The following is a 15,182-nucleotide window of genomic DNA, read 5'->3' as shown; positions in this document are numbered from 1 at the left end:
CTTGTCTAGAGGGTAGGGTGTATAGACACTAGAACCATGTCTGTCCATTTTCGTCTTCAAGTTGTTTTAATATTATTTTCTTTTCATTGTCTTGGGAAATATAAATCTAAACAGAAAGCTATAGCTTAATCCTTTCCAGTGAAAATTCTGGATGCTCAGATAGCAGGAAAATTAATGTTAGGGATCCAGTGAACAGTCCTTATGAAGAGGGGTGAGGATCAATGGCTAGAGAGTGAAGTGTGCTTCATATCTTAGTTGAAATGCTGAAAAAATATTTTTCTATAGAAACATCGTTCAATTGCATTCATATAAAGGCATTTAAGAGCCTACTATGTACCAGGCAGTGCTAGGCAGTAGAAATAAAAAGAAATGAGACATGTGCTTCTAGTTTTAAAATACTTACAGAATAGTTCAGAAGATGTAAACAGACAATGGCAGGATAGTCTGATAAGAAACATGACAGAGTACTATCGGTTTAGAGAAGGAAAGATCCATTAACTGCTAGGGAAGTTTTCATGTAGGTGACATTCGACCTGTTTGTATCTGTGGAGCATTTTACCAGGCAGAGGGAATGGCATGTGCAAAAAAGCATGAAGATGTGAACAAGGTGGGGTTCACAGGCGAGGACAAGTTCAGTGAGACCCAAGGATAGCATGCAAAAGAGGCCTTTGGTTGCATAATAGTATAGCACTCAATAAATATTGTTGGCTACATGGATGGATAAAAGAATGAATATTCTATATACATCAGGCGCTCATATATGACCTCAGGGAATATAACTACTTGGAAAAGTGTATTCCAAATTTTAGCTTAAAAATCAATCTTTGAAACACAGTCTTTGGTTGTATTGGCAAAGATTTAATCTGAATCAAATATGAATTTGTCTTAGGGATTTTGTTTCCTTGTTAGTTACACAAAGAACAGTATATTTTCAGCCCTGAAAGTACCAAGTAATGATTCTCAGAAACGAAAAGGAAATGATCGAATCCAACACTTCTTCTATTCACCTAGATGGTGTTTGTGGTTAGTGGTTTGGAAGTTCATTTATTTCAGCCAGGCCAGTGGTCTCAAAGTGGAGGGAGTACACAAGACAATTTATTTTGGGATATAGGAAGAAAATATTAACATTTTTATTTATATTACTTTTAATGCCCATTGTTTAATTTCTATTTTTGTGTATACACATATACACACATAAGTGTATATGCACACACTATATAAATCACACACATGCACTCACACGTATATACATCCTACACACAAATAAAATGAGGTTATGTGCTCCCCTCCCTCCCCTTTCCATTTTTCCTGGCACATGTGATTAGAAAGGTTAGAGATTACTGATTTAAACCATTAGTACAGAACGCTTTCAAGGGATCTTAAAATATTCTAAACTTTGATCTGGGTTTTAAAAATAAGAATACATCTCATTTTATACCAGCTTAAGAGAAGCACTTTAATGAAATAAACATAATAGGTTGTAATTCATGTTTAGTAATGAACATACACTTGTAGGTACTTTAAATAGATTTTTTTTTTACACAGAAGTAACTTTCAGGGAACAATTCATAACATGTTTTCTTAGTGAGATGGTAATGAGTGCCATAAACATCCTTGCTGTATACCCAGTCCCTTACCTAACATTTCCCTCCTAAGTTGGTTAAAAATCAACATTGCAATGGACAATACAAAACTATATACTTAGTATGATCCCAGCTATGTATAAAGTGTAGGTTTGTATAAGTGTGTATGTATGTGCACATATGTATATTTGTGTGTGTGTGCGTGTAATACAATGACTAATTAAAAGAGAAAAAAAAATCAGTATTGCAAGGGCATTGTCAGGAACAGTGCATTGCCAAATCCTTCCCTGGTGCTGCTGTTGGCACGAGACTGACATCTAGAGTCGGATGTGGCTTATTTGTTCTGAGGTTTTTTCTGGTTGAACTTTCTGCTTTGGATTTTCTGTATATAAATTATTGTATTCTTACTCTATATTCTATTCTGGTCTCACTTTTTGTTGGTAGCATGATGTAAGTTATTTTGCATACCCTGGTAGGAAAATGTGCACTATACCATTGCCCCATTGCAGTACCAGAGGAAATAATTTTTGCTACAAAATACTTTTCAAGGTGATTTTTTCTAACTCAAGTTTTGCCACTCTCCTTCCTCCCTCCATCCTCCTTCCCTGCCAACTTAGTCTAATTGGCCCATCACTTCTACACACCGTAAAGACAGTTCTTCCGTGCAAGACTGAGGCACGTGGTGTGGCTTCAAATCTTCTTCAGGGCAACAGTCATCATGTGGTCCACCTCATATGTTGAATGAAACAAATAAAGGATATATGCTGTAATTGAAAGTTTTTGAAGACGTTTGACTGCTTAGAATTCTCCTAGTAAATTAGGAAAGTATTTTTCAGTTGCATTTTGTTGGGCTTTAGTATTGTGATAATTACTCTTAGTAATAGTTTCCTTATATTCTGACATTCTTCTTGTAGCCAGTTGACTTTTCCGTTTACTTTAAATTGTTTTTTAAAAAAACCCTGATCAGTGTATGTCCATTGACACTTGTATAACTTCTGGAGTTGGATTTTCAGTGACTTAATTGAAAATCAGAAGATTTCTATGGTCTTTCATAGTTAGAAGGTGCTCTTCCATTTTCATAAGTGTTGTCTTTCTCCTGCTGCAATAGTAAATAATAAGCCATATTTTAAGTTATGTAACCAATAACGCCACACTACAAGCAACATATAAACTACAGTGCCATCTTGCATTCTGGGTCCTAAATACCCTTCCAGTAACCTTAAAGGTCCAGTTACCATTTTCCCTTTATTTGGAGTAAGATGTGGGAACTGAAGAATAATTTTCTTGTTCAGATGCCATTGTCAAAGCCCTGGCTTAGAGCTTTAAAATTCCTACTTCCAGGCCTGTCTTCAGGCCATTTAACTTGGTCTCTTTGCTGAAAAAGGTGCCCCAGCATCAATAAGAAAAGAGTATGAACAGGCATTTATAGTTATTCAGAGTGACATCTTAGGTAATTAGGCCACTTCTTTATGTGTTTATATATACATTGAAGGATGAAGTGACCACGTAGATGATATTCTTTCCTGGGTGAAAATCCTTTTCAGAAATCGGATTTTAAAAAACACACTTCAGGGGGCTTCCCTGGTGGCGCAGTGGTTAAGAATCCGCCTGCCAATGCAGGGGACACGGGTTCGAGCCTTGGTCTGGGGAGATCCCACATGTCGCGGAGCAACTAAGCCCGTGCGCCGTAACTACTGAGCCTGAACTCTAGAGCCCATGAACCACAAATACTGAGCCTGCGTGCCGCAACTACTGAAGCCTGTGTGCCTAGAGCCCGTGCTCCGCAACAAGAGAAGCCACTCAATGAGAAGCCCGTGCATCGCCACGAAGAGTAGCCCCCGCTTGCCGCAGCTAGAGAAAGCCCGCGCGCAGCATCAAAGACCCCACGCAGCCAAAAATAAATAAATTAAAAACAAAACAAAGCAAAACCCCCCCCACACCTCATATCAGAATTCTGTTTCATTTGGCCTCATGGCTGCTGTTTAAGAAGAAAATATCTTTCCTAGTATATAAGTTCATTATTTTGTATACATTTTAATTTAAATCTGAGCAGTTTGATCATGCATCATGGAAACCATCTGCTCTGCTGGCTCTAAAACAGTGTCTTGTTTGAAAAACCTGTTTATATAGGACTTTAAAGAAACACTATCAGAATGTATTGTAATCAATATAGATGTATTCTTTCTATGACTACAACCCCAAAGACTGAAAAAAAACCTCATTTCTTCTTCTTCTTATTATTTTTTTTTTGCGGCACGCGGGCCTCTCCCTGTTGTGGCCTCTCCTGTTGCGGAGCACAGGCTCCGGACGCGCAGGCTCAGCGGCCATGGCTCATGGGCCCAGCCTCTCCGCGGCATGTGGGATCTTCCTGGTCCTGGGCACGAACCCGTGTCCCCTGCATCGGCAGGCGGACTCTCAACCACTGTGCCACCAGGGAAGCCCTCCTTTCTTATTTTTATTAGCTGTATCTTTTTTAATGTGAACAAGTAAGTTTTCTATATAATTTGATCCACAGATGTTTGCAACATCTACTTAATGCTTACTACTGCATGCAAGATACAATACAAAGTAGCTTTCAACCCACAAAAGCATCCTCGTCTGTACTGAAAACATTGCCTGTATCCAATGTGTTTCTGAAAGACTTCATGTCACTAAGATGCCAGCCTGTTGTCTATTGAATATTGCATCAGATGACCTTTGTTATGTATTTATCAAAGCAAGTTCTATATAAAGATGCATTTTGTGAAAATCCTCTTTCAGACGTTTGTAAAGGAAAACTTGGTTATCGATAGGTTGTTGGCAGCTTAGTTGTTTTTAGTTAAACATATGCTTTATATCTTTTTTGATATTTTACACTTACAGGTTGTTGGTTTGTTTCCATGTGTCTCTTCGTATATAGTTCTTGAGCAATTTCCTGAAAAATACGCCGAGCACTCTTTTTCTATAAATACAAATAAGAAAAAAATGTATCTCTCTCAGGAATAAAAGCAGTGATTATTGCACATCATCTCAGCCTTTACTTTCTTTATTGCCATCAGTCTCAGAAGCTACCCCGCCCAACACATCTATACCTAGTTAACTCTTGTATTTTGAGTATAGTAAGTAGAATTTATGATTGAGAACTATCAATTTACCACATATGTTACCATTATCATTTTTCTCAACAATAGGAAACAGTATCTGTGGTTGCAAGTTGTTCTTTGATGATGTTCTGAGTTTCTTAAATTATTTTGGATTTGAAGTAGTTACAACCACAATTCGAAAGATATTTTACAAGCATTGGTCTGTACCTTTTGTGAATCTTCTGTTTCTTTCTTTCTTAGAGTGTTAGATTTTGACTGTCAAGAAGAAAAGGAGAATCTTATAAGACACTTTATGTACTCAAAACAGTTGTGGCAGAGATCTCATACCATAATAAGGTTAAACTAACTTAATATTTAAATGGTAATGCAGTAAGAGTTAATAATTTTCATGTCATTTCTGAGATGCTTTATTAATAAAATAGCTCAAACTGATTGTAGGATTTATAGTAATCCTAATATAACATACACATCCCCCCTCTTGTAGCATGTGAATAACCAGAAGATAGTCTTTCTCAAAATCTTTAGGCCTTTTAAAGATATTTAAAGGCAGTTTCTAATCTCTTTTAACTTTTTTTTGCTCTTAAAGATTGTTCTTAGCCCTTTCATACCTCCCCCACCAGCGGAAAGTAGCATGTGTATGACGGTTATAAAGAAGGGTCTCTTATTCCCATATTACTGGGTTTTAAAAAGAAAACCCTGTAAATTGTGTACTCTGGTTAATAATTTCAGTGATGAAAATTTTTGCTTTCTTCTACAGACCTCTTCTGCAGGTGGTATTTCCTGCAAATGCAAAGGAAGATATTAATTAGATGAGCTATTTCTGAGGCTCCCAACATGTGGAGAGATGGAAATTATTTCCTTATGATAATATTCAAGGCCATAGGGACATCTAATGCAAGAAATTTTACTTACTTTGGTGAGGACGATGAAGTACACGAATACACCAGTGACGTAGATAGACAGCAGTGATAAGAGGGCCGTCAGGAGACTCTGCAATTCCTTGCTGAGAGCCTTCCTGTCTTTGTTAATTACAGATACAGAAAGAACCACAGTCACTATTGAAGCATATTATTGCAAATATATGTATAAAGTATAATCGAAACTACATGTTAGAGGTGAAACATGAACTTATTCTATTTGGCTATTCATATAAAAATTTATTCAGGGTCTCTTGATTCAGAAAGTACTCAAGTATATGATATAGTTAAAGCCAGTTCATTAGTTCTTTAAATGTATTATGCCCAACATGTTATTCATTTTTAAAACTTAAAATTTTTAGAAATTCAATTAATTACTTGTCATAATGCTAAGAATCACTTTTTATATAAAGTTTTGCTGAAAGTTAGATAAACATTAAGAGTTTGTTCAAGGGTGTTTAAAGTTTCTTTTAGTAGATATGATGTACAGGTGTCACCAAGAGTCTGTTTATGGAGTTAAGATACTTTCCCATGTGTATTTATAACCTTGAACCGTTTAGTACACATAGCTGAACAGTGCAGTTCTCTAAGAACCTGAGAAGGCCGTACATTGAGACTCTAGTGCTCACTGCATGCTTAAAAGACAGGCATTGTTATATGTGCCCCTTATTTCTAATAAAGTTCTGGAAGTGGAATTATTGAATCCATTTGCACATTCTGAATTTCTCCCTCCTTGCAGGAAGTGTCCTGTGCCCTAGGTAGTGATGAAGTAACACACCACGTCTTCAAGTACCTGAGTATTTGAAATACAAAATCCATTTAGATTTATAATTGTTATCTGAATGACTTGTACTTTTCAACTAAATATCCCATAGATGCTTATCATGTGAACTCAGTTTATACAACATACATTTTTCTTGTGAAACTAACAAATCAACCATATCTGTAAAACTTAAAAAGTTTCAAGTGTGAAATTAGGAGCTCTGTAGAAAAGGAAGTTGCCATGTCTATCTTAGTGGTACTTTCATTCCTTTTCCTCAAGAAGAATGTTTCTTCACGTAAGCTTGCAGGTTTGAAACCTTCATCTCTTTACAAACCATTTTTCTTCTGTCTAGTATTTTTTATAGAAGACGAATGCATGCAGTGAGATATACAGATCTCCAAAGCTGTTGTGTTTGTTTTAATACCTATAGCTAATGTTTATTGAGCACTTGCTATGAACCAGGCACCATTAAAAGTGCTTTATGTGTATTAACGCATTTATAATTTACCTTGCAGGTGAGAATAAACTAAGGTTAAATGACAGTGGAATATCAAAAGGCCATTAGAGCACCAAAGCAGGGGTTAAAATACAGGACCATCTGGGCTCCTCAAAGTCCTGTTTTAAAACCAAAAGGCTGGTTAATTTGAGTTTACGTTTTAATGATCTCAGTGCTCATCATACCAGAGTTTTTTTTTTTTTTTTTTAAAGAAGATGTTGGGGGTAGGAGTTTATTAATTAATTTTATTATGTATTTTTGCTGTGTTGGGTCTTCGTTTCTGTGCAAGGGTTTTCTCTAGTTTTGGCAAGCGGGGGCCACTCTTCAACGCGGTGCGTGGGCCTCACTATTGCGGCCTCTCTTGTTGCAGAGCACACGCTCCAGACGCGCAGGCTCAGTAGTTGTGGCTCACGGGCCTAGTTGCTCCGCGGCATGTGGGATCCTCCCAGACCAGGGCTCGAACCCGTGTCCCCTGCGTTAGCAGGCAGATTCTCAACCACGGCGCCACCAGGGAAGCCCATACCAGAGTTTCTTTAAAGACGAGAGGTCTGAAAAAAAGCGCGGAGTTGCTGCCCTTCTTTTCCTTCCCCCAGAATCACGTGAAGCTTTTCCTCTGAAATTTCTTAATTTCTTAATTTATAGAACTTAGCTAGGCTCTGTGTCCTCACTTGCATGAGGAAATTGTCATGGATTTTAGTAAATCTCAAGAAGCCAGGGCCACACCGACCTTTTTTCTGTTCGTTATCTATGCACAAGGGGTAGGGTCAGGGATCCCCCAGGGGCTTCACCTAAAATTTGTGTTTATTCTCCATAATGCATTTTTTTTTTCTGGGTCCAATTTATTGATCGCTTTCGCTTCTCCAGTGTTATGTTCTAGATGGTGCAATACCAGGCTAGATACTGACAAGGCTGTCAGTTAAGCATCACATTTCAGTCAGTGTAACATACAAAAGGAGGACATAGTTGGTCAGCCTTTGCCAGTAAAGTCTGGACATGGAAAGAGAATATAGCACCCACATAACCCTGACTCTGCGTCTGTGGAGGCTGGGAGATGGTGTCAGAGGAGTTCTTGAATCCAGACTTCATGTTAGCTTGTGTGCAGGTCACACTCTTCACTGGCTTGGGTACTAAGTTATCAAATTTACCTCATAATCTCTGCATATAAGTATTGTGATGCATTTCGGGGGCAGAGCAGAACGCAGTGTTCGGGAATAAAGTCTTGACTAACCTCTTACCACCAGCACAGTCCCTCCTCCCGTCCGCTTAGCTCTCGGTTCCTTTGAACTGGGAAAGGCTATTCCACAGATGTAGATTGCGCTGTCATTGAAAGCCAGCCTGTTTACAGTGAGGGCAACTTGGTTTTGTGCCAGATTCACAAGTGTGAATTTGTCTGTCTCATCTCTGCATCCATCCAAGCACAGGTTCTCGGGCTGGAGAGCGCCATAGCGAAACCACAGGCTTGTTGGTCGCTCTGCAGGGCACCCCGCGGTGGAGAAAGAGCACTGCATGGTCACAGCCTTTTGAGTGTAGTCCACTTCAAGGGAAGGTGGTTGAACCACCGAGACGATACAGTTGCTCGCGGCACCTGCAGGAGGAAGCAGGTGAGCCTGTTTAGTGGGCCTCTCACCTCCCTTTGTGCTTCCGTTTTATTGACATTTTGGGGTGAAGAATCGTTGAAAGCCATTGCTTTCTTTTTCTTCGCTCACTCCCAGCACAGACAAGACTGTAAAAGTAGACACTGGTGACAGTATTTTATAATAACTATAAATGGGGTATAACCTTTAAAAATTGTGAGGTTGTACACCTGTAACTAACATAACATTGTACATCAACTTCAATTAAAAAAATTTGAGACTAGAAAAAAAGTAGACACTGGTATTCCTCACTTTTCCTAACTCTCCGAGTTTCCTAACCTCAGCCTGCTGTTGTGCAGTGATGTCTGGTGCTTGAGGGCAGCCCCAGAGAGGTCCCGGGAATCTGCATTATCATGAGCGGAGGTGACAGCAGATCCAGAGTCAGAAGTTCGGGGTCCACATGTACACTTGTGGTGTACGTACAAGCTTTCCTCTGACCTCCCTATGCAGATCACTTACTCTCTCAGGACCCGTTTCCTCATCCGTACCCCCTGGCCTCACAGGAGTGTTGTATTCAATGTGGTAATAGGTATCAAAGCCCTTCATGCAAATGTCACGCCCACTGATTGAGCACATGGGCAGTAGGGATTGGGGGGGGGCCTTGTGGCAGTTGTGATTGCTAGGAATTCATGACAATTTACAGTTGTTCTTTTATGAGTCTAGTTGTCCCAGTGGGAAACATTATAAAAGGCAAGATGTACATCTGGGAAAATGTAGCCCGGGCTCAGCCTACAGGGTCTTTGATTACTGAGCAGAGGCCTGATGAGCTGGCCGGGCCACAGCCCAGCAAGTTGGATTTCTTCCTGGCACTTGTACGTTGCTTTGTAGTCTCTTGTAGCTTTCATCTATTTGATGAGAGTGTAGCTCCTGGAGCACACACTTTAGTTGGGATCCTAGCTCTGCCAGTTCCTAGTTCTCCGGTCTGTTTCCTCATTAGCAAAATGGGGATAGTATTGTGCACCTCATGAGTTTAGCGGGAAGTTTAAGTGAGGCCATGTATGCATAAGGAGTATTTACTTACCTAAGTCTTAGTAAGTATTTAATAAAAGGTAGCTATTTCTGCTGCCACCATTATTCCATTAATGGGCAGTGTCATATGCCCATTTTAGAGATAATTGTGGACATCTCAGCAATGTGTTAGCAGGGCCGGGATTAGATATCCAGTCCAGTGCTCTCTCCACCACGTCCTGCTGCTTTCATGTCATAGAGGTTGGGTCCCTACTTTGGCCTTCTGTCTAATCCCAGGCATGTGAAGCTGGAAAGCTGCTCAGGTGTTTATAAATGGGAAGACCTCCCCTCAACCCTTTTGGGATCAAGGGAGAGGCTCTATGTGAAATAGTATTGGTTGAGACAAATTGGAAGTTTTGCATGTTTTTAGTCTGACTTTGCCTGGTTATATGTTTCCATGTGGTCTTATTTGTCTGTCTTTGTCCTTGGCTACTATAAACGAAATTGAAAGGTAATCCAAGTGGTCTGATGTAAGTTTCAGATGAGCTTTTTGTCACCTAACGTTTTTGTTATAGGTCCTGACCCAGAACAGAAGAATTAAAACTAGAATCATGGTATCTGTGATGCAGGTCTGTTCTCACCATGTTTTAATTTTAGCATTTGTACAATTGAAGACGAGCTGGGAGCTTTTTAGCAACCTGATAAATGTAAACCAGATGAGAGGGTAAAGTCACTTGGAGAAGACCAGGCTTCCTACTTCTTCAGCTGAGGGACTTAGCTTCACTCCTAAGTCTGATAGCTGTAAGCACAGGTCTCCTACCCAGACTCAGTCACCTTAGAAGTAAAGAAACGCTTTACAAGGTATAGTGATCGTTATGTATGGAAACTTGAAATGGAAGTGGGCCTACCAAGCCACAAAGTTAACCAGCAGTGTCCCAGTGTCAGGTCCTCTGTCACATAGAGTTTTTAACAGGGAAGCTGCCTTTTAACATTTTTCTTGGAGAGCTAGTGCTCCAGGGTAAAATAAATATTTGCAACTTTGGAGTTTCATATATCTGCTCATTTCTGACTATTGCCTGAGAAGGGAGAAAACCAGTTGCAGTGGTTTCCTGTGAGAGCGCAGACTGTGAGGACACCGCTGCCCCTTCCCCCATGCTGTGAAGCAACATCTTAGTGAAAAAAGGGAAGTTTGGATGATATGTCACACTGCAGCCCACTCCTTGAAAGATTTCTCTTTAAGAACTCCCACATTCTGTAGGATTTTTTTTTAAAAAAAATCTGAAAAGGTTGAAAGTTTATCTTCTTAGTGGAGGGAATAAAAAAAGATTACTATTTTTGAAGACCAAGCTAGAAAATACATAGAAAATTAATTTTTTGACACTTTCTAAAAAAAGCCTCTTTGAAAAATTTCGAACATATGCAGAAGTAGTCAACCAGCACAGTAACTTCTGTGCCGTCACCTGACTTCAACCCAATGTTGTTTCACCTCTTCTCCCTACTTGCTCCTTCAGTCCTGTGTTATTTTAGGGCAAATTCCAGATATTTTATCTGCACATCTTTCAAAATATATCTTTAAAAGATAAGAATTCTTTAAAATAATACTAATTAAAATATATTAAAAGTAATATATACATATTAGGGAAAAAAAGACTATAACTGAAAGTAGAAGCAAAAAAATCACCCATAGTCCTTTCATCACCCCCACCAAAATCACTGTTAACATTTTAATATATTTCTTGACAGATGAGAAAGAAATCATTTTAAGGGCTTTTGCTCCCTTTCCTGCCCTATGACCCAAACTTTGTGGGCAAATCTGAGATTATTAGATTTATTAGAACTATGGTGAGATTATTAGAACTGTGATGTAGGAAACTCTTTCATAGAGAAAAAAACAGGTATAGGCATCCATATATTATGAGGTGATTCTTCAAGGAAGGAGCCATTGCAGTTGTTTTTTTAAATGACAAGTACTTTAATTTATAGAAATTCAGCTTTTCTGAAGCACTGTTCTTTAAAAATATTCAAGTATTGTTTAGTGCAGAGTGAGTTCACCTGTATGGGAACTGAATTGTTGATTACTAACATGTGATTTTACGAATATTTTCAACCCTTTGGTGAGGTGCCCTTCTCTACAGATGCATAAGAGCAAAGGACATTTTCAGTGTTAATATGAAATTTTTTCTCAGCTATTTTTTTTTATTACCTGTTTGAGAAAAAAAATTTATCACCTTAGACAATTTCCATAATGTTATACATTTAAAAATTAATCTGTAGGGGCTTAAAATATAAATGAATTAGGCGAAAAGTAGCAATTGATTTAAATAAAATGGAGGGAAAAATAAAAGAACCTTACCGACATGAAATAGAATCAGATTGAGTTCCAGACCGAGAATGATTTTGCCTCTGTTCACAGTCTCCATTTCTGTGTGTATGTGTGACGTGGTTGGTGGGACTGTGTATTTGAAGAGAGTTGGCTTTTTTTTTTAAAGAAAGGAAGAACCAAAGAGAGGAACTCTTATTAAGGAACCATAATCAGGAACTTTTTGAAATTGTGTAAAGATTGTTTGTAATCCAGTTTCACCATTGAAAGTTGAGATTTTAGCCTAGAGCACACTTCTAAATGTTCACATGTTCACATTTTTCTTGGATTTTACAAATCCTCGAAAGCGTTAGATGTTTTGAGTGAGATTTTGATTTACACGTGGTGCATATTCTCAGGATGTATTGTTTGACGGATAATTCGTACTTTAAATTTCTAGAGCAGTTCAGTCGCTGGTCTTGGGGCAACTAATTTGTGCTTAGTGCTGGGCCAGTAACCTCTGGAAATGGAGGAGAAGCAGAAGGAAGTGTCTTCACGTAGAGACAAGAGAAAAATCAGTGGACGGCACATCAGAGTACAATGAAGGAATAATTGTGTACCATTAACTAGCTGTGCCCCAGTTTGTGTGACCCCTTTTATTGTGCTGTGAAACAACTGTGTAGAATCTGTCATCCCCAGCCCCTTGGGGGCTTCCGCAGTCAGGTTCTTTGTAAGCAACAGAAAATGACTTGGGCTGACTTAAGCAAAGGGTAATTTACTGAAAGGATTTGGGGTAGCTCAGCGAGTCACTGGAAGGACTGGAGAATCGTGTGTGGGGGTCTACACACAAGACACATGCCCCAAAACATACTGTAAAACTGATCCAAAGAGCACACTGCCGCCGCCAAGCACTAGATGCTGCAGCTGGACCAAAGCCTGTTGGTAGTAGCGCTCAACGCTGCCCAGCTGCTTGGTCTCACGCCACTGCTCCGCCTCCCCAGAGAACGAGCCTCATGTCCCCACTTCTTTGGGTCACTAGCTCCTCCTTCCAGGTCTCAGGCGAGTGTTTCTGAGCTTAGGTCTTGTGCCAGTGCCTTAGCTGCCAGAAAGGCAGGGAAAGCTGCTTCCCCAGGCTTTGTCTTCCACCAGGAAGAGGGTGCTGGGCCACTGAAAAGAGTGAAAAATCTTCCCACTGTACTGTTTGTACTCTTGGCCCCTGTTGATTATATTTTGTCATTTACGGAAAGTTATTCTCAGTCTGAATTTAGTAACGCTTTTAGTATTATTGTGTTTTTTCCATCATCATAGCATCTAAAAGCACCCCCAAATTTATATATACTATTGTGTGTGTGTGTGTGTGTCTGTAGTCAGTGCTTGGTATGTGTGTGAACTTGAAGACCTTTTCTAGCCCCCCAGTATCTGGGCATCTGATGCTCATGGGTTTGGGAATGACTAACATAACATAGACTTCAGTCACTATTCCAAGAAGTGCTGGATTGATTCATCCATTCTAGTGTGTTAACCACTCTCTGGTTCTGGAGCTTAACTTTTATGAAATTGTTCTGGAAAGTTAGAGAGTGGATTGACCTCCCTTGAAAAAGATACTGAATGATCTGTTTTTATAAATTAAAACCTTCATTAGCCTATTTTTATTTTCAGCCTGATAAACCTCTCTAGTTAATATGTTGCATAATTTTACTACACTAGTGGCATTTTCTAGCATTTATCCAAAACCGTCTTTCAAGTTTCACGTGTTACTCTCTGCTTCAATATTCCAGTGTTTAATCAGCAGTTTTCCAAACCTATTAACCATTACACACCAGTCAGTCTGAGGGAGGGTGATGTCCAAAACCGTCAGAGAAAATAGTAGTGTGGGCTTTGGGTCCAGTTAAACCAGGGATTATGTTTCTGCCCCAGTGTTCATGAACCTTGTAGGCTGGGGCACGTGCTTCAGTTCTCCTAAGTCTGTACTTCCTCTCTTTGTCCTACTGCTGGGTCACCTGGGAGATGATTCCTCAAAGCGCCCAGTGCTTGGCACATACCAAGTCCTTAGCAAATATTGTTCTTCCCCTCTTCCCTCTTTAAATAACTTGTTTGTTCAAGAATTTAACTTAATGTTTTTATTTGTTTTAGTAGGTGGCAAGTGGGATAAACCATCAGAAATTTTGGAAATCAAGGGACAGAATTGGGAAGAACAAGTGAATAGTCTGCCTGAAGTTTTCAGAAAAGCTGGTTTTGTTATCGAAGCTTTCACTAGACTGCCATACCTGTGTGAAGGTGACATGTATAATGACTACTACGTTCTGGATGACGCTGTCTTTGTTCTCAAACCAGTATAAACACGTGGAGCTTGAAATTTTCACAGTCCACCCCAAGAATGTATGCTCCGGAAGAGGGTCTGCATTCTCAATTATGCGAAAGGAGGACCTTTGGGGACTGCCATTCTAAATATCATGTAGGAATTTTAAAAGCCAAAATACTAATTATTTCTTTGTAGTGTGTAAAAGGAATGTTTTTAAAAAACAAAAACCCAACTCTTTGAGGATTTTTATTAACTCTACTCAGTAATGCAGGTCACACTCCGATTATGGAAGATATTTTTTATACTTAATTGCAGTAGGGACTCATTCCCAGGCAAAGCAATAGTCATGACTTCACATGGAACCAATAAATATGGATTGTTTTTAATAAAATGAAGACTGGCAATAAAACTGTCCATCCAGTTGCAAATATTGGTTATAGGATATAGCCACTGATACTCTTTCATGTTTAGAAATTCTATCATTATTCAAGAAAATGTTTTTAATCATGCTAATAAACTTTTTTGGAGATGACTTTGGCATCATGTTTGAGTTAATATAAGGCTTCCCTAGCATCTGTCATTGCTTTGGCTTCAGGGGTACCCGAATAGTAGCAGTATGTGAAGGATGCAGTTGACTTGAATGTGCGGTGAAGGAAGGCTTGAGACGGGGGTGGGGTGCTTACTGCAAGGTGTGGTGAACATAGGCAACCCAGACGAACCCTTAGAACAACCTCATTCAGATACAGTACTTCGAGGACCACTCTCACTCCCTAACTCATGTTGTTTTCGGAAGTGCGGAACACTGGATTCTGACTTTGTGGTAGCTTCTGTCCTACATTTAGAATTTTGTTTTTTCCGGACAGTCTCAGGTTCTCAGCATTGAAACATTCAGTTTTGTCTTCTGACAAAAATGCAACCTAAAAATGTTTTAATTCAGCTTCTTACTCTGTACTTGTATACATCTTTCCCAGAACTCGGCTCTTTCGAAATCCTTAACTGAGTTTATCGAAATCCTTGACTGAGTTTAGAGTTTGCCAAGAGTGTGGTTTGAGGAAACCATGTCAGACTCATGCATTCTAGAATCAGCAAGTACCTCCAACTATATATCCAGAAATGTTGCAATGAGGAACTCATTAGCAAGATCAATAGCCATTATG

The 15,182-nt window shown here is 39.3% G+C and overlaps 1 protein-coding gene across 3 annotated transcripts in view; it reads left to right on the top strand.

Moving 5' to 3' along the window:
• The window catches only part of METTL9 (methyltransferase 9, His-X-His N1(pi)-histidine), a 43,421-nt gene extending 28,864 nt beyond the window's left edge, over positions 1-14,557 (top strand). The window contains exons 5-6 of one of the 3 annotated variants that reach the window (XM_060284949.2): positions 8,264-8,443; positions 13,857-14,557. In XM_060284949.2, coding sequence (XP_060140932.1) covers positions 8,264-8,443; positions 13,857-14,062 — 386 coding nt within the window. In that variant the 3' untranslated portion in view covers positions 14,063-14,557. The remainder of the gene's footprint in view (positions 1-8,263; positions 8,444-13,856) is intronic. The other 2 variants (XM_030871464.2, XM_030871465.3) reach the window with 2 other exon arrangements.
• Positions 14,558-15,182: the final 625 nt, after the last annotated feature.

The sequence above is a fragment of the Globicephala melas genome, chromosome 15, assembly GCF_963455315.2.
Source record: "Globicephala melas chromosome 15, mGloMel1.2, whole genome shotgun sequence".
Classification (NCBI taxonomy): Eukaryota; Metazoa; Chordata; class Mammalia; order Artiodactyla; family Delphinidae; genus Globicephala; species Globicephala melas.
Note: the sequence above shows the minus strand (reverse complement) of the source record. Positions and strands in the feature narration are given on the sequence as shown.